General features: G+C 50.3%; 1 protein-coding gene across 3 annotated transcripts in view; it reads right to left on the reverse strand.

The window, feature by feature from the left end:
• The window catches only part of HIVEP3 (HIVEP zinc finger 3), a 1,468,651-nt gene that overhangs the window by 29,761 nt on the left and 1,419,715 nt on the right, over positions 1–19,175 (reverse strand). For all 3 annotated transcript variants that reach the window (XM_077295551.1, XM_077295549.1, XM_077295552.1), the window contains 2 exons: positions 3,013–3,111; positions 1,607–2,418 (listed from right to left, as the gene is read on the reverse strand). In XM_077295551.1, the coding sequence (XP_077151666.1) occupies positions 1,607–2,418; positions 3,013–3,111 (911 nt within the window). The remainder of the gene's footprint in view (positions 1–1,606; positions 2,419–3,012; positions 3,112–19,175) is intronic.

The following is a 19,175-nucleotide window of genomic DNA, read 5'->3' on the forward strand; positions in this document are numbered from 1 at the left end:
AAATTCTAAATCTCCTTCCAGGTGTGTGCACAACCTATAAGTCAGTGGATACAGTAATAGACCCTGGCTCAAGCATTATTTTATCCAACTGAGTTCCTCAATTTCTTGGAACCACAAGGACTTCCTCCTCACAACCTCTTTCTAAAACATGGAGCTCCTATTCTGCTATTGAGAAATTTGGATGCACCAAAGCTGTGTAATGGAACAAGACTCTTGATTAAGAACCTGTTTCCACATGTAATTGAGGCAACCATTTTGACTGGATGTGCCACAGGAGAAGATGTTTTCATTCCAACAATTCCTCTCATTCAATCTGATTTGCCCTTTGATTTTAAACGCCTCCAGTTTCCTGTTCGACTGGTATTTGCTATGTCCATCAACAAGGCTCAGGGACAGTCCTTGAAAGTAGTTGGAATCGATTTACAATCTTCATGCTTTTCTCATGGTCAACTTTATGTGGCCTGTTCAAGAGTTGGAACAGCCAAAAATCTGTTCATCTTTGCACTTGAAGGAAAAACTAAGAATGTCGTTTATCAAAAGGCTCTCGAATAAGTAGTTGGCCAATTTAGTTAAATCTGTGTGGAATATCTCTGGTGTTGAAATATATGTTGTGAAATGCTTCTATTAGCTTAGTTTTTGCCTTTTAACAATTACATTTCTGTTCTATTTGTTTTGTGGTTTTTGTGTGCAGAATAAATTTTTGTTAACACATTCTATTTTGCTAACTGCAGGTATTAACCCGGGCGAAGCTGGGTAGTACAGCTAGTTCACTATAATGATGTAGATGGAGTCATTCCATTTAGCATCTATCCAGTAGTGTCCCGTCTCTTTATACAAGCACAAAACTGTGGAAGAGGCCCTTCCTACAGAAAAAGACATCACTGCTTGTTTATTTTTGAGTTTACGATTTCAGTGACATCATATTTTTATATGTATGACTTTTAGATAATTTTTTATTCCATTTTTTGATTGTCAGTATTATGATTTTTGGTGTGTGTTTTTATCTATTAGTTTTTTTTATAATGTTCACCATACAGGAAAAATAATGTGACAGTTTTATAACTCTGGTTAGTTATGCTACACACAGTGATACCAATTATGTTTTCTGTGATATTTTGGTGTGCTTTTTTTGCATTTTTCTTTTACAAATATGATTGAACTTTTGTTTTTTTACATAGTCTATATATGGTACATGTTCATTTTTCACTTTGATCGATTATCTAACACACTGCAATACTTCTTTATAACAATTAAAAACACCTCTCAGTTTTATACTGTCTGACCGCTTATGGCAGGGCCTAAAATGCCACTGAACTGGCAGACCCAAAAGCCATTACTTAGGGTTAATAAAATACCACAATTGGTGCTACTTTCAATTGTTGCTGATGCAAGAGGGTGTCAGCTATAGTATACAGCTGACACCAGCTCATCCTTTATCCTTTGATGGGGCACTACATACTTATTCATTGATGGCATAAAACGGCAACTTTCAAGAATAAAGAACAGGGGTTATGACCAGTGTGTTTCACATTTAAACTAAAAAAAGTAAAAATAACTAAAATTAACAGTTCTAACTTTATAAAATTCTCATCTTCTTCTGCCTTACCTTTGATCCTGACATCTCCAAATGTTCAGAAGTCCTATGAGGTTGAGCTCTAGATGGAAATATTCCATGCTGAGCTTTTAAGTGGGTCTGAGCATTTATCCTTGTAAGATTGGATTCTTCTCTCCCAGGAGATGGGTACTGTGGTGGTGAAGCCAATCCACCTCTAAAAGCTGCATAACGCAGACTTGTGACTTCACTGCTGGGGGGTAAATGTCTGACAGGGGGCGAAGAACCGCGCTCTGGGGACATGTAGGCCCTCGGTGAAAGACTACGATGTGGGGATAGTTGCTGAGGGGAAACACATCGTAGTGGGGATACTTCTCTGGCTGATGGCAAGCGCTGGCATGGTGACATTCCCCTGCGGGGTGAGGTACAGCCTGTTGGTGAAAAACATTTTGGTGAGCTTTCTCTTTTCTCAAGATGATGTCTTCTGGATGGACCTGCCCAACTACTTCCTAAGTCTTTGCCAGGAGACCATTGTCTATGGGGTACTAGCTCTTGAGACAATGTCTGATTAGATACCATCAGAGCTTGGGAATCTTTTCCAGAAGACTCAGAAGTTTGTAATTGTGAAGAAAATTGACTAACAGAAGTAGTATCTGTATTGTCTGGGTTTTGTCTTGGCTCATTAGGTGAATAAGAAGTGACAGAACTTGGTGAGAGATCTGTATTTTTTTCTTCTTGACATTCATCTTCATTTTCATCCTCCTCCTCGTCTCCATCAGAATCTTCTTCATCATCTGAATCTTCTAAGTCAGAAAACTGATGCTCTTCTACCACATCACTCTCTAGCCAACGCTCATCACTTGTCCCTGCAAAGAAGAACAATAATACATACATTAGAAGTACTTATAGAGTCATTGAGAGAGAGAGAGAGAGACTTTTTCCCAGGACTAGAAAATCCTTCCGGGCATGCTCAGAATAGAAAAACGTAATACGTCGCTGGAATTCTGCTTTTCACAGTCAACGACGCATCCTGCCTCCATAGGCTTCCATTATAGCCACCGACGTATGCCGCAGGAGGCGTCGTTGCACGTTTTTCCGACGCTGACAAAAAACGTTTGATTGAATGTTTTTTGTAGGCGACGTAACGTCAAATTGTGCAGGATCCAGTGCACAACGGATGAAACGTGTGGCCATGCGTCGCTAATAAAAGTCAATGGGAAAAAAACGCATCCTGCAGGCAAATTTGCAGGATGCGTTTTTTTCACAAAACGACGCATTGTGACGGGGAATACAAGACGGAAGTGTGAAGAGGCCTAAGCTGACAGGCCCTCAGGACAAGTTTTGGGAGTCTCTGGTATAACCCTCTCTGTTCAGCTCACAATGATGACACCGTTATTCTAGTGCTCTAGAGAAAACAGGGTGACAAAAGCCTTATTATTACTTAAAATAAAATACAGTACCTTCTTCTGCATCCAGGTCAGCAAGAGACGGTGGTATTAAACCCAGCTCCTGGCACTTTTTGCTGTGCACTTTAGATTTGATGTGTTTAGTTAGATTCCCTGATAAACAGAAAAAAATAAGTAATTATGAACAGTTAATTTCTGATGCATTTCTGCCTGTGGTTGACACTTCTTCTGATGATAGCTATTTCTAAAGGCTCAATTTTATAGTTTTAGGCTATGTGCACAGGTTAAGTATTTGTAGAATTTTCCTGCAGCAAAATCCAGGGTGTCGGCAGAAAAAATGCTGCGTATATATGTGCGTTTTGTATGCTTTTTCACCTCCTTTTTAATTCTAGTCACTTGGATGATTGAAAACCTCTGCAAAAACATTGACGGAATTGATATGCAGGAGAGTTGGAAAAAAAACCCGACGCATGGTTCAAATCCACAAGGAAAAGAAAAGCAGCATGTGCATGTAATTTCAGAAATCTCATTTCATTTTCTGGTACTGTAAAACACTGCTTTTTTTGTAGCAAAATGGCACCAAGTGACAAGCCTTTCAAGCAGGGGTGGAGAACATCCGGCCCGCGATATCATCTGGTGCGGCCCGCAATCGCTTTGCCTGACTTTCGGCCGCTGGCCGTTTAATGGCATAAATAATGATGGAACTGAACATAAACAAGAAAAGGTGTGGTCTATGTGAGTATAGGGCGGGGTTTCGTAACGTCCTCTCGTGTGTGAGTGACCACAGCGTGCACATGTGTGTGCTCAGCTGTGTGAACGTCTGTCAGGCTGGGCTGAGACGTAGGTGAGTGACAGAACAAATCCACTTTTAGCAGCAGAACCATTCTCAATTTGTCCAGAAGTATGGGTGGGTTGAGCCCTGCCCCCGAGGCATAGAACACACGGTCAGCCTGCGGCCACACAGCACGCATCCGCTGTTAGTACGGCGCTGACAGGAGCCCAGAAGTATCCACAGGTATCCAAGCCTCCAGACGATTGTCTACATTGCCTGGGGCTATGCAGAGACATCTTTCCTGACACAATTATCTGAAAAGTCTGCAAAAACATTTGTGCAAATGGTCTGTGAGTCCACAAGTGTGTATGACATTCTGCAGCTCTCCTCTCGGAATACTGGCAAATCTGTTCTGTGCTCATCCAACTCCCCCCACACTGTCAGCTCTGCCCCCTTCCCCACACTGTCAGCTCTGCCCCCCTTGCCCACATTCTCAGCTCTGCCCCCTTCCCCACACTGTCAGCTCTGCCCCCCTTGCCCACATTCTCAGCGCTGCCCCTTCTCCCCACACTGTCAGCTCTGCCCCCTTCCCCACACTGTCAGCTCTGCCCCTTCCCCACACTGTCAGCTCTGCCCCCTTCCCCACACTGTCAGCTCTGCCCCCCTTGCCCACATTCTCAGCTCTGCCCCCCCTCCCCACACTGTCAGCTCTGCCCCTTCCCCACACTGTAAGCTCTGCCCTCCCTCCCCACAGTCGGCTCTGCCCCCTCCCCACACTGTCAGCTCTGCTCCCCCTTCCCCACACTGTCAGCTCTGCCCCCCTTCCCTACACTGTCAGCTCTGCCCCCCTTCCCCACACTATCAGTTCTGCCCCCCTTCCCCACACTGTCAGCTCTGCCCCCCTTCCCCACACTGTCAGCTCTGCCCGCATTCTCACACTGTCAGCTCTGCCCGCCTAACCACACTGTCAGCTCTGCCCCCTCCCCACACTGTCAGCTATGCCCCCCTCCGCACACTGTCAGCTCTGCTCCCCTCCCACAATGTCAGCTCTGCACCCCCCTCCCCACACTGTTAGCTCTGCCCCCCCTTCCCCACACTGAAAGCTCTGCCCCCTTCCCCACACTGTCAGCTCAGACACCCTTCCCCACACTGTCAGCTCTGCTCACCCTTCCCCACACCGTCAGCTCTGCCCCCCTCCCCACACTGTCAGCTTTGCCACCCCTCCCCAAACTGTCAGCTCTGTGCCCCCTTCCCCACACTGTCAGCTCTGCTTCCCTTCCTTACACTGTCAGCTCTGCCCCCCTTCCCCACACTGTCAGCTCTGCCCTCCCTCCCCACACTCAGCTCTGCCCCTTTCCCCACACTGTCAGCTCTGCCCCCCCACACTGTCAGCTTTGCCTCCCTTCCCCACTGTCAGCTCTGCCCCCTTCCCCACTTTCAGCTTTGCCCCCCTTCCCCACACTGTCAGCTCTGCCCCAACTTCCCCACACTGTCAGCTCTGCCCCCCTTCCCAACACTGTCAGCTCTGCCCCCCAACCCCACACTGTCAGCTCTCCCCCCTACCCACACTGTCAGCTCTGCCCCCCAAACCCACACTGTCAGCTCTGCTCTGCCTCCCCACACTGTCAGCTCTGCCCCCCTACCCACACTTTCAGCTCTGCCCCCCTACCCCACACTGTCAGCTCTGCCCCCCTTCCCCAAACTGTCAGCTCTGCCCCCCTTCCCCACACTGTCAATTCTGCCCCCTTCCCCACACTGTCAGCTCTGCCCTCCCTCCCCACACTCAGCTCTGTCCGATTCCCCACACTATAAGCTCTGCCCCCTTCCCCACACTGTCAACTCAGCCCCCCTTCCCCACACTGTCAGCTCTGCCCCCCTTCCCACACTGTCAGCTCTGCCCCCCTTCCCCACACTGTCAGCTCTGCCCGCATTCCCACACTGTCAGCTATGCCCCCCTCCCCACACTTTCAGCTCTGCTCCCCTCCCACACTGTCAGCTCTGCACCCCCCTACCCACACTGTCAGCTACTCCCCCCTTCCCCACACTGTAAGCTCTGCTCACCCTTTCCCACACTGTCAGCTCTGCCCGCATTCCCACACTGCCAGCTATGCCCCCCTCCCCACACTTTCAGCTCTGCTCCCCTCCCACACTTTCAGCTCTGCTCCCCTCCCACACTGTCAGCTCTGCTTCCTTCCCCACACTGTCAGCTCTGACCCCCTTCCCCACACTGTCAGCTCTGCTCACCCTTTCCCACACCGTCAGCTCTGCCCCCCTCCCCACACTGTCAGCTCTGCCTCCCTTCCCCACACTGTCAGCTCTGCCCCCCCACACTGTCAGCTCTGCCTCCCTTCCCCACTGTCAGCTCTGCCCCCTTCCCCACACTTTCAGCTCTGACCCCCTCCCCACACTGTCAGCTCTGCCCCCCCTCCCACAGTCATCTCTGCCCCCCTCCTCAGGCCGTCAGCTCTGCCCCCCTCCCCAGGCTGTCAGCTCTGCCCCCCTTCCCAACAATGTCAGCTCTGCCCCCCTTCCCCACACTGTCAGCTCCACCCCCCTTCCCCACACTGTCAGCTCTGCCCCCCTCCCCACACTGTCAGCTATGCCCCCCTCCCCACACTTTCAGCTCTGCTCCCCTCCCACACTGTCAGCTCTGCACCCCCCTACCCACACTGTCAGCTACTCCCCCCTTCCCCACACTGTCAGCTCTGCTCACCCTTTCCCACACTGTCAGCTCTGCCCGCATTCCCACACTGCCAGCTATGCCCCCCTCCCCACACTTTCAGCTCTGCTCCCCTCCCACACTTTCAGCTCTGCTCCCCTCCCACACTGTCAGCTCTGCTTCCTTCCCCACACTGTCAGCTCTGACCCCCTTCCCCACACTGTCAGCTCTGCTCACCCTTTCCCACACCGTCAGCTCTGCCCCCCTCCCCACACTGTCAGCTCTGCCTCCCTTCCCCACACTGTCAGCTCTGCCCCCCCACACTGTCAGCTCTGCCTCCCTTCCCCACTGTCAGCTCTGCCCCCTTCCCCACACTTTCAGCTCTGACCCCCTCCCCACACTGTCAGCTCTGCCCCCCCTCCCACAGTCATCTCTGCCCCCCTCCTCAGGCCGTCAGCTCTGCCCCCCTCCCCAGGCTGTCAGCTCTGCCCCCCTTCCCAACAATGTCAGCTCTGCCCCCCTTCCCCACACTGTCAGCTCCACCCCCCTTCCCCACACTGTCAGCTCTGCCCCCCTCCCCACACTGTCAGCTCTGCCCCACCTCCCCACACTGTCAGCTCTGCCAACCTTCCCCTCACTGTCAGCTCTGCCCCCCCTCCCCACACTGTCAGCTCTGCTCCCCCTCCCCACAGTCAGCTCTGCCCCACATCCCCACACTGTCAGCTCTGCCCCTGTTCCCCACACTGTCAGCTCTGCCCCCCTTTCCCACACTGTCAGCTCTGACCCCCTCCCCACACTGTCAACTCTGCCCCCTCTCCCCACACTGTCAGATCTGCCCCCCTTCCCCACACTGTCAGCTCTGCCTCCTTCCCCACACTGTCAGCTCTGCCTTCCTTCCCCACTGTCAGCTCTGCCCGCATTCCCACACTGTCAGCTCTGCCCACCTAACCACACTGTCAGCTCTGCCCCCTCCCCACACTGTCAGCTATGCCCCCCTCCGCACACTGTCAGCTCTGCTCCCCTCCCACAATGTCAGCTCTGCACCCCCCTCCCCACACTGTCAGCTCTGCCCCCCTTTCCCACACTGTCAGTTCTGCCCCCTTCCCCACACTGTCAGCTCTGCCCTCCCTCCCCACACTCAGCTCTGCCCCTTTCCCCACACTGTCAGCTCTGCCCCCTTCCCCACACTGTCAGCTCTGCCCCCCCACACTGTCAGCTCTGCCTCTGTCACGATGGTATGAAATATCATAAGTTTAGTTCTCTTGCTAGCATGCTGTGGGCTAAGCCCCCCTCCTTGGAGTGATTCAGCAACAGCTCGTACCTGCAAGTTCCTGACTTTCCTTCTCAGAGAGTGGGGGGTTATGAGAGCCAAGGTATTTACGACCGGCATTTCCTGCCGTGTAAGCTCTTGCCCAGCTTTAACTGGATTAGAAACTTCTAGAATCTTGAGGCTGTGTGCACACGTAGCATATTTTTCGCGTTTTTTTTCGCGGTTTTTCGCTATAAAAACGCTATAAAACCGCGAAAAAAAGCTACCATTAAGCATCCTATGTAACAGATTGCATTCCGCATTTTTTGTGAACATGCTGCATTTTTTTCCTGAGCGGAATCGCATTCCAGAAAAAAACGCAGCATGTTCATTAAAATTGCGGAATCGCTGCGATTCTGCACCCATAGGAGTGCATTGATCTGCTTACTTCCCGCACGGGGCTGTGCACACCATGCGGGAAGTAAGCAGATCATGTGCGGTTGGTACCCAGGGTGGAGGAGAGGAGACTCTCCTCCACGCACTGGGCACCATATAATTGGTAAAAAATAAAAGAATTAAAATAAAAAATAGCTAAATACTCACCTTCGATGTCCCCTGCAGTCTTCCGGCCTCTCCGCTGCACGCTGCCGCTTCGGTTCCTATAGCTGCTGGGCGGTGAAGGACCTGCGATGACGTCACGGTCTTGTGATTGGTCGCGAGACCGCATGTGACTGGTCACGTGACCAATCACAAACCGTGACGTCATCACAGGCCCTTCACCGCACAACAGCTATAGGAACGGACGCCGCTGAGGTCTGCAGGTGAGTATAACCATGTTTTTTATTTTTTTTATTATTTTTAAACATTCGATCTTTTACTATAGATGCGGCATAGGCAGCATCTATAGTAAAAAGTTGGTCACACTTGTCAAACACTATGTTTGACAAGTGTGACCAACCTGTCAATCAGTTTTCCAAGCGATGCTACAGATCGCTTGGAAAACTCTAGCATTCTGCAAGCTAATTATGCTTGCAAAACGCTAGTTTTCTGCGGGTATATGCATGCTAATTCTGCATGCGATATACCCGCGGCAGGAGGTGCAGAATTGCCGCGGAAATTTCCGCGGCAATTCTGCAACGTGTGAACTTAGCCTGAAAGTTCTTTGTTTGGTTTTTGTAAGATATTAAGCAAACTATCTAAGTTAAGAGCTCGAAACTACATATTCTTACTTCCACTCGGTGGACCTACCCACCACTCTAAACACGGGCGTCTAACTCCATCTGGTGAAGAAGTAGGGATTTCTCTGTAAATATGTATCCCAGACAGGGCATATTTGATCTCATTGGAATGCCCACGATAATACGAGATGAATGCTGGGTATGGTACGTTTATGACATGTTCTGTAGCGAAGTTACGGGCATCAGATATATTTAATGCCCAGTTAGTGAAACCGAAGAAGTAGGAGGGTTTGGAAAAGCCAGCCCTTTCTGTGAGGTCACAGGCTGTAGGTTTTAAGTGCTGGCCGGCGTCCAAGAGTGGGAGATTTGAGTTTTTACCTGAAGAGCCCAGAGTGCACGCCCTGATGCACTGGGATAGATGGAAAGTCCCCCTAGCCTGTTGCCTGCAATGCTTCGAACAACTGTAAGTGTTATTTCTCGTTATTCCTTGATTTTTTATAATTACCTTGTACATATTTGCAATTGTCTCATTTGTAACATCTTTGTAAAATATTTTGATAAAGCACTGCCTACATTTTGTGGGGTATATTATTTCATGCCAGTTCTTTCTCCATGCTCTAAAAACGTACCCTAAGTCTTCTTGAAGGGAATTTACGCTGTTTTGGGTTAGCTTCGGACCCGTTGAATCGAAGCTGGTGGCAGTAATACCGTGTACTGTGCAGGCCTTTGGGTGTCACTGTAGCGACTGCGGCTTGATAATTATTGTCCCTGCCTGAGCGGGAGTAGTTTATCGCGTCGCTGCAGCGTGCCCAATAGCCCGTACATAGCAGGCAGCCTTTCTGGCGACTAATCACCCTAGGTGCAGTACCTAATCTGACCTGCGAGTAAAGGTGGCGCCAGAGAGTTGCAAGTGTTAAGTGGAACTGTAAGCAGGATACATAAATCCCTGCAGTTCATGGTGTATTGAAGAGCAGTGGGATACCCAGAATAAGCCCCTGCCGTAAACTAAGAGGTCAATAGCCTTGTGTGTGTTTTTTTTTTATCACATTGCTTTTTTTGAAAGTGCATTTGAACAGCAAGGTGGCTTGTTGTTGAAGGGAAATAGAGAGAGAAAAAAAAAATCTATAAATCTTCAGCATAGCGAGTGTGAGCGAGCTGAGTGTGACCTGAGTGTAAGTGTGGACGGCGGTAAGTGTGACTTGTGATTCAGTGAGGAGGTATTTGGAAGGCCTTTAACAAATACCTGTGTGAACTTGTGTGAGTTGCTGAATTGGGAGTAGCTATATTCACAAGGGGTTAATTTAGGGTGGGCGGTCATAATCAAGGGTTTATAAGGGGCAGCTGTTTGGGGCTCAAGTCCTTTTTGAAAGTGCATTTGAACAGCAAGGTGGCTTGTTGAAGGGAAATAGAGAGAGAAAAAAAAATCTATAAATCTTCAGCATAGCGAGTGTGAGCGAGCTGAGTGTGACCTGAGTGTTAGTGTGGACGACGGTAAGTGTGACTTGTGATTCAGTGACTTTGGAATCAGGGAGTTTCCAAGGGAGGAATTGCTGTCTGTTTTTAATTAATACTTTGAATTTATTTTTTAATTAACGTTTGTGTGGTGCAATCCCCATTAGGAAATGTGCTCCACAATTGTTAATGCCATCCAGTGCACATCTTGCCACATGTATGCAGTCCTTGACCAGCTGGTCGAGGGTGCATACTGCTGTGCGAGATGTGAGCACGTTGTGCATTTGGAAGCCCAGATTCTGGATCTAAATGTGCAGCTGGCAACACTGAGATCCATAGACAATATGGAGAGGAGTCTTCTGCTCACTGAGCAGACGCTCAATGGGATAGATGAGGGGGGGGATGGTAGGATGGAGCTGCAGGACAGTGAGGCAGTTAGCTGGGTGACAGATAGAAGGCGGGGTAGAGGGAAGAGTGCCAGGGAGGCTAGTCCTGATCTGGCACACCCCAATAAGTTTGCTAAGTTGGCAGATGAGGGGGGTGCCAGTACAGGGGTAGCACTGCTGCAGCCAGGCATGCCCTCTGAAAGCCAGAGGAGTGACTGCTCCAGTAAGGAGGGAAATAGGAGAGCAGGGCAGGCCAGACAGGTGCTGGTAGTGGGGGACTCAATTATTAGGGGAACAGATAGGGCAATCAGTCACAAAGACAGGGATCGTCGAACGGTGTGCTGCCTACCTGGCGCTCGAGTCCGACACATCGCTGATCGGGTGGACAGATTACTGGGAGGGGCTGGTGGGGACCCAGCGGTCATTGTGCACATTGGCACAAATGACAAAGTTAGAGGTAGGTGGAAAGTCCTTAAAGATGATTTCAGGGAATTAGGCTGCAAGCTGAAAGCAAGGACCTCCAACGTGGTATTTTCGGAAATACTGCCTGTACCATGTGCCACGTCAGAGAGGCAACGGGAGATTAGGGAGGTTAATAAGTGGCTCAAGAATTGGTGTAGGAAGGAGGGGTTTGGGTTCCTGCAGAACTGGGCCGACTTCTCAGTGGGCTACAGGCTCTACGCTAGGGACGGGTTGCACCTCAATGGGGAAGGTGCAGCTGTGCTGGGGGAGAAAATGGCTAGAAGGTTGGAGGAGTGTTTAAACTAGGGATTGGGGGGAGGGTATTCATTTTATAGGAGGGGAAGATAGTGCAGATAGAGACCTGGGCACAAATAAGGAAGTTGGGGGTGGCGGTGGCATGGGGTGTGGGGTTAGAACAGTTAGTAATTTAAGAAAGAATAGAGGTACAGAGAGGAACATCAAGTGCATGTATACTAATGCCAGAAGCCTCGCCAACAAAATGGACGAATTAGAATTAATGTTGTTGGAGCATAATTATGACATGGTGGGGATATCTGAAACATGGCTGGATGAGAGCCATTACTGGGCTGTTAACTTGCAGGGCTATAGCCTTTTCAGAAATGACCGTACAGATAAGCGAGGGGGTGGGGTGTGTCTGTATGTAAAATCGACCTTAAAACCCATCCTGCGTGATAATATAGGTGAATCTAATGAAAATGTAGAGTCCCTGTGGGTGGAGATAAGGGGAGGGGGAAAAAATAACAAATTATGATAGGGGTTTGTTATAAATCTCCAAAAATAATGGAAGCAATGGAGAATATCCTCGTAAAGCAAATAGATGAAGCTGCGACTCAAGGAGAAGTCATTATTATGGGGGACTTCAACTACCCTGAAATAGATTGGGGAACAGAAACCTGCAGTTCCAGTAAAGGTAATCGGTTTTTGACAACTATGAGAGACAACTACCTTTCACAACTGGTTCAGGACCCAACAAGGAGGGAGGCACTGCTAGACCTAATATTAACCAACAGGCCAGACCGCATATGAAATATAAGGGTTGGGGGTCACTTGGGGAATAGTGATCACAAAATAATACGTTTTCATGTATCCTTTAATAAGATGTGTAGTAGAGGGGTGACAAGGACACTAAACTTCAGGAGGGCAAATTTTCAACGGATGAGAGAGGATCTTGGTGCAATTAACTGGGATGACATCCTGAGACAGAAAAATACACAAAGAAAATGGGAGACGTTTATTAGCATCATGGATAGGACCTCTGCACAGTATATACCGTATGGGAATAAACATACTAGAAATAGGAGGAAACCAATATGGCTAAATAGAGCTGTAAGGGGCGCAATAAGGGACAAAAAGAAAGCATTTAGAGAATTAAAGGAAGTGGGTAGCGATGAGGCATTAAATAAATAGAAAAAATTAAATAAATTCTGTAAAAAGCAAATCAAGGCAGCAAAGATTGAGACAGAGAGACTCATTGCCAGAGAGAGCAAAAATAATCCCAAAATATTCTTTAACTACATAAATAGTAAGAAACTAAAAAATGATAGTGTTGGCCCCCTTAAAAATAATCTGGGTGAAATGGTGGATGAGGATGAGGAAAAAGCCAATATGCTAAATGACTTTTTTTCATCAGTATTTACAAAAGAAAATCCCATGGCAGACAATATGACTAGTGATAAAAATTCCCAATTAAAGGGTCCTCTTATTTTTAACATATTTATTAATGACCTTGTAGGGGGCATTCAGAGCAGAATTTTAATATTTGCAGATGACACTAAACTCTGCAGGGTAATCAATACAGAGGAGGACAATTTTATATTACAGGATGATTTATGTAAACTAGAAGCTTGGGCTGATAAATGGCAAATGAGCTTTAATGGGGATAAATGTAAGGTCATGCACTTGGGTAGAAGTAATAAGATGTATAACTATGGGCTTAATTCTAAAACTCTGGGCAAAACAGTCAATGAAAAAGACCTGGGAGTATGGGTGGATGACAAACTCACATTTAGTGGCCAGTGTCAGGCAGCTGCTACAAAGGCAAATAAAATAATGGGATGCATTAAAAGAGGCATAGATGCTCATGAGGAGAACATAATTTTACCTCTATACAAGTCACTAGTGTGACCACACTTAGAATACTGTGCACAGTTCTGGTCTCCGGTGTATAAGAAAGACGTTGCTGAACTGGAGCAGGTGCAGAGAAGAGCGACCAAGGTTATTAGAGGACTGGGGGGTCTGCAATACCAAGATAGGTTATTACACTTGGGGCTTTTTAGTTTGGAAAAACGAAGGCTAAGGGGTGATCTTATGTTAATGTATAAATATATGAGGGGACAGTACAAAGACCTTTCTGATGATCTTTTTAATCATAGACCGGTGACAGGGACAAGGGGGCATCCTCTACGTCTGGAAGAAAAAAGGTCTAAGCATAATAACAGACACAGATTCTTTACTGTAAGAGCAGTGAGACTATGGAACTCTCTGCCGTATGATGTTGTAATGAGTCATTACTTAATTTTAAGAGGGGACTAGATGCCTTTCTTGAAAAGTATAATGTTACAGGGTATATATATTAGATTCTTTGATAGGGCGTTGATCCAGGGAACTAGTCTGATTGCCGTATGTGGGGTCGGGAAGGAATTTTTTTCCCCATGGTGGAGCTTACTCTTACCACATGGGTTTTTTTTGCCTTCCCCTGGATCAACATGTTAGGGCATGTTAGGCTATGGGTTGAACTAGATGGACTTAAAGTCTTCCTTCAACCTTAATAACTATGTAACTATGTAACATTGTGGCAGTGGAGGGATAACTAAGATAAGCCCCCCCTGCACATGTGATAGCCGTCTGTTGGTCTAAAGTCACCCCAATCCGTGACATATTGGTGACAGTGGTCAGGAATCCCTGTGGATTTCGTGACAAACTGCTGGCCGCGGCTAAGGGATCTTGACAGTCATGGCGTGAATCGTGACAATTGGTGGCAAGGCGGTGGGATATTAGAGCATTAGTGATTTGGTTTGAGCAATCATTCCTCTCACTGAAAACTTGCAGAAAGTTCTTGCGAGAACTCTGCGCAAATAAGTTTGGAGAAGGAACTCAGTGTTTATTAGTTGTGAGGCAATTGTGTACTGGTAATTATCCCCTCCCTTTCTCTTCGTTTTTGTATCCTATCTTTTATTTGGCAACCATGGCTGCGAAAGGAGAAGCCTGGTACACCCAGCAGAAGAAGGACGCTCTTGCTGGGATATGCACGTACCATGGCCTGAACCCCCAGGGCAAGACCAAGACTCAAATGGTCGCTGAACTGGTGCAATTTGAAGCAGACCAAGCCAGGCCACAGAGCCCAGAGGCCGCAGAAGCCGGCTCAAGCGAACATGGTGCTGCAGCAGAGGTCCAACCACTGAATACGGGCCCTACTGGCAACCAAGGGGGCGCAGACCTCCTCCTGCAGCTGGCTCTGCAACAATTCCCCGCAGATGACCTAGAGTGACGTCTGCAGCTGATCCAGCAATACCAAGACCGAGTCGAGCGAGTGGCAGAGCGAGCCGAGCGAGAGGCCCAAGCGCAGCGGGAGTACCAGCTGCAGATGGCCCGACTGCAAATGCAGGGGTCATCCCAGTCCAGCCGTGAGCCCAGCAGCGCTCAGATACCGAAGCCCCGGCCCGATCACTTCCCTGTTATGGAAAAGGACGGGGACCTGGACACTTTTCTGCGGGCCTTTGAGAAAGCCTGCAGACAGTACCGACTGCCTACACAAGAATGGGCACGATACCTGACACCAGGGCTGAGAGGCAAAGCTCTGGAGGCGTTTGCTGCCCTCCCTCAAGAACAAGATGGTGACTATGAGGCTATCAAGCAGGCCCTCATAGCCAAGTACCAGCTTACACCCGAGGTGTACCGTAAAAAGTTCCGGACCCTCCAATGTGGCCCACACGACAGTTACAGTGATGTGGTGCATGGAATGGGGACCCACTTTGACCAGTGGACCCAAGGACTGTCACTGACCACCTTTGCACAGCTGCGAGACCTGATGATCAAAGACCAGTTCTTCCATCTTTGCCCAGCTGAGGTGCGACAGTTCGTGATGGACAGAGAACCCAAAGACGTGACGAATGCAGCGCAGATTGCCGATGCCTATGAGGCCAACCGTAGATCGGAAGTGCGGAAGCCAGTCACCACCAGCTGGAGAGGGGGTAAGCCTGCAACCAATGCCAGTACCCCTGCCAGCCAACACACCAGAGGTCCTGCCCTCATGGCCAACAGCACCAGACCTACCACCGAACTTCGCCAGTGTTACCACTGCAGGCAGCCTGGTCATATCAGTCCCCAGTGTCCAGTCAAGCAGAAGAACCTCCCAGCCAAGGCCCCAGGGCCTAATGCAGCAGTTCTTTTGGTGGGTGGTGTGGTTGGGAGGGTGTGGGATAACGTACAGCACGTCACTGTGGGAGGTCATGTTGCTACAGGCCTCAAAGACACCGGGGCTGAACGAACCCTCATCCGACCCGAACTGGCGGTCCCTGAAGAAATCATTCCGGGGAAAACCCTAACTGTCACTGGGATTGGGGGCAGGGCCGGCGTCAGCACCCGGTGCACCCGGGCAAGTGCCGGGGCCCTGGCGAGATGGGGGGGCCCATTTATGGTAGTACACGTGACGTCAGCGTCACTCACTGACTACATGCACATCGCCCGGCGGCGCCTTGGCTGCAGGGGGCACAGTCAGCTCTGTCTGAGTGAGGCCGTTTTGCTGGCGCCTGGTCTGGCGCTGCGCAGCTGCAATAGAAGCAATACTCACCTCCGCCGGCCCCCCTCACCAGTCACCATGGATACACAAGAAGACACTTCCGGATCGCTTGGTCATCTCCTCTCCTGTTACATCCGGTCGGCGGGCTCGTCATCCTAGAGCAAGAACTTAGGAGAGGACAGAGAGAGCGCTGCTGAAGCCTTCCACTCCACGTCTCCACTGCAGTCCAGAATCTATCCGTCCAGCGTCCACCATCCAGGACATGAGGAGAGGACAGGTCCGGCAGCGCCAAGCAGGAGGAGAAGACGAGCAGCAGCTGCAGCCTGCAGTGAGGACGGTGCACGGTCGGAGCACCCTCTCCTGCTGTGTCCACAACGAGTGAGTGAGTCAGTGACTTGTCTTCGGTGAGGGGGTGAGGGTCCCGTCCCAAAGCTGCGCTTTGCGGGGGGGGGGTGGACTATCGGATGCCTGCTGCACCTGGCAGTGGCTGGGTCTGCTGCGTGACACCCTCAAATTAATAAAGCTCATTCAGGAGCAAAATGGGCAGAATTGAAAGCTGCGCGCAGTGCCAGTGATGATGTGGGTGCTGGCTGCACTGCCCCCAGGCCGGGTGTACTGTGCGCTGGATGTGGTTATGGGGGCTCCGGGGCCACTGTGACGTGATCTGTGTGGGCTCGCGGCTGTGCGTTATATACTGCGTGGGCTGTGCGTTATATACTGCGTGGGCTGTGCGTTATATACTGCGTGGGCTGTGCGTTATATACTGCGTGGGCTGTGTGTTTATATACTGCGTGGGCTGTGTGTTATATACTGCGTCACAGACTCACCGGCTGTGCGTTATATATATATGTGGTATGAATGTGTTAAAGGGGGGGGTTGGGGGGGGCCCACTGAGACTCGTTCGCCCGGGGCCCTCAAAAACCTGGAGCCGGCCCTGATTGGGGGCATCAGCTGTCCCTTACCGATGGCCCGGGTTTATATTGATTGGGGTGCTGGGAGTGGGGTGAAGGAAGTGGGGCTGTCTGATAATTTGCCCACTGATGTTTTGTTGGGGACTGATTTGGGGAGGTTGGTTGCATACTTCGTCGATGACCCCCCTCCCCAATCTACTAATGAGGGTAACGTTAACCCTGACAATGATGATGATGGGAAATCGCATGTGTTACCTGACCATGCTTTATCTTGTAATGATGCATCTGTTAACCATTTTTTCCCTAGGATTGATGGTGAAAATGTTGTACCTGTGCCAGCCGAACCTGATAATGATTTTTCTGTGAAAGTTGATTTGTCCATAGGTACAGGAGTGCTCAGCCACGTCGCTCTGCGGAGTGAGACGGCTGAGGAACCCCTAGCAGGGGCAAGTGTCGGTGCTACCGGAAATGGGGAGATACATGGGAACCGTGAGGAAGGTGGTGCCATGCAAGTGACCAGTGCCACTGAGGAAGGTAACTGGCCCATAAGTAGCAATGCTCCTGAGGTAATGGGGGTGGATGGGGAGGTAGAGCCCATAGCAGCGTCGGCTGATGGGTCTATAGAAATCCCCGGGGAGACAGCCTATGTAGCTGGAGTCACCCGCAGTCAGAGTGCCCGGAACGCAGATAACAGTCTGCCTCCCGGACCCTCCTCAGTCATCAGTATGACTGAACCAGAGGTGGACCCAGAGCAGGTCCCAGAGGGCTCCCGTGGGGAAGGGACCCTGACGTCGCTTCTGGCTTCCCCTAGCCAGGAGTTTCAGGCCGCTCTGCACACAGATGCGAACCTAGAGAGTTTGAGACAACTCGCCGGGACGCGCTTCTCCGAGACTAATAAGGAGAAGGTGTTCTGGGAAGGAGGAAGGTTGTACTGGGAGACAGTACCCGGAGAATCACAAAAGGAGTGGTTGAGGGAAAGTCTGGTCGTCCCGCAGCAATTCCGGGGTGAGTTGTTGCAGATTGCCCATGAGATCCCGCTAGCTGGACACTTGGGGATCAGCAAAACTAAGGCCCGGCTGTCTCAACACTTCTATTGGCCTAAGATGGGGACAGATGTGTCAAACTACTGCCGCTCCTGTGTCACCTGTCAAAGAGTGGGGAAGGCGGGGCCTGCTCTTAAGGCTCCCCTGATCCCTTTGCCAGTGATAGAGGAGCCTTTCCAGAGGATCGCGGTGGACATTGTGGGCCCGCTGGCTGTCCCCAGCAGCTCTGGAAAGCAATTCATCCTTACTGTGGTAGACTACGCTACCCGGTACCCAGAGGCAGTAGCTCTGTTGTCAACTAGGGCAGATAAGGTGGCGGATGCACTGTTGACTATCTTTTCACGTGTAGGATTTCCCAGGGAAATGCTTACTGATCGAGGGACCCAATTTATGTCTCGCCTAATGGAGGCTCTCTGTAAGAAAATGCAGGTGAAGTACCTGGTATCGCGTGCGTATCCCCCACAGACCAATGGCTTGTGTGAACGCTTCAATGGTACCTTCAAACAGATGCTACGCATGCTGGTTGAGACTCAAGGGCACGACTGGGAGCCGTACCTCCCACACCTGCTATTCGCTTACCGAGAGGTTCCGCAGGCCTCGACGGGGTTCTCCCCCATCGAGCTCCTGTACGGCAGGCGAGTCCGGGGACCCCTTGGGTTGGTAAGAGAATCCTGGGAAGAGGAGCCGAACCCTTCTGAAGTGTCCATAGTGGAGTATGTCGTGCGCTTCCGTGACAAGATGCAGACCTTGACGCAGTTGGTGCATGACAACATGATGCAGGCTCAGGCTGATCAGAAGCACTGGTACGACCAGAACGCCCGGGAGCAGATCTACCACGTGGGTCAAAAGGTGTGGGTGCTGGTCCCCGTACCAACGGATAAGCTTCAGGCAGCCTGGGAGGGCCCATACGTCATCCACCAACAGCTCAACCCGGTCACCTACGTGGTCACGCTTGACCACGCTCGGGGTAGGCGAAAGGCCTTTCACGTCAACATGATGAAGGCTCATCACGAACGTGAACCTTTCGTCCTACCAGTCTGCAGCTTGCCCGAAGACGGGGAGGAAGACACCCTCCTGGACATGCTGGCCCAAGCCAAGGCCAATGGGTCCGTTGAGGAAGTGGAGGTAAGCGCCTCGCTAGATGAACCACAGCGGTTGCAGTTGCAAACCACACTGGAACCCTTCCGGGTTGTGTTCTCCAACCGGCCTGGAAGGACTGAATTATCAGTCCACGAGGTGGACACCGGGAATCACGCCCCACTACGGCGAACACCCTATCGAATCTCTGACCAGGTGCAGCAGATTATGCGCCAGGAGATCGATGAGATGTTACAGCTGGGGGTGAT

This window comes from Ranitomeya variabilis, chromosome 3 (assembly GCF_051348905.1).
Source record: "Ranitomeya variabilis isolate aRanVar5 chromosome 3, aRanVar5.hap1, whole genome shotgun sequence".
Classification (NCBI taxonomy): Eukaryota; Metazoa; Chordata; class Amphibia; order Anura; family Dendrobatidae; genus Ranitomeya; species Ranitomeya variabilis.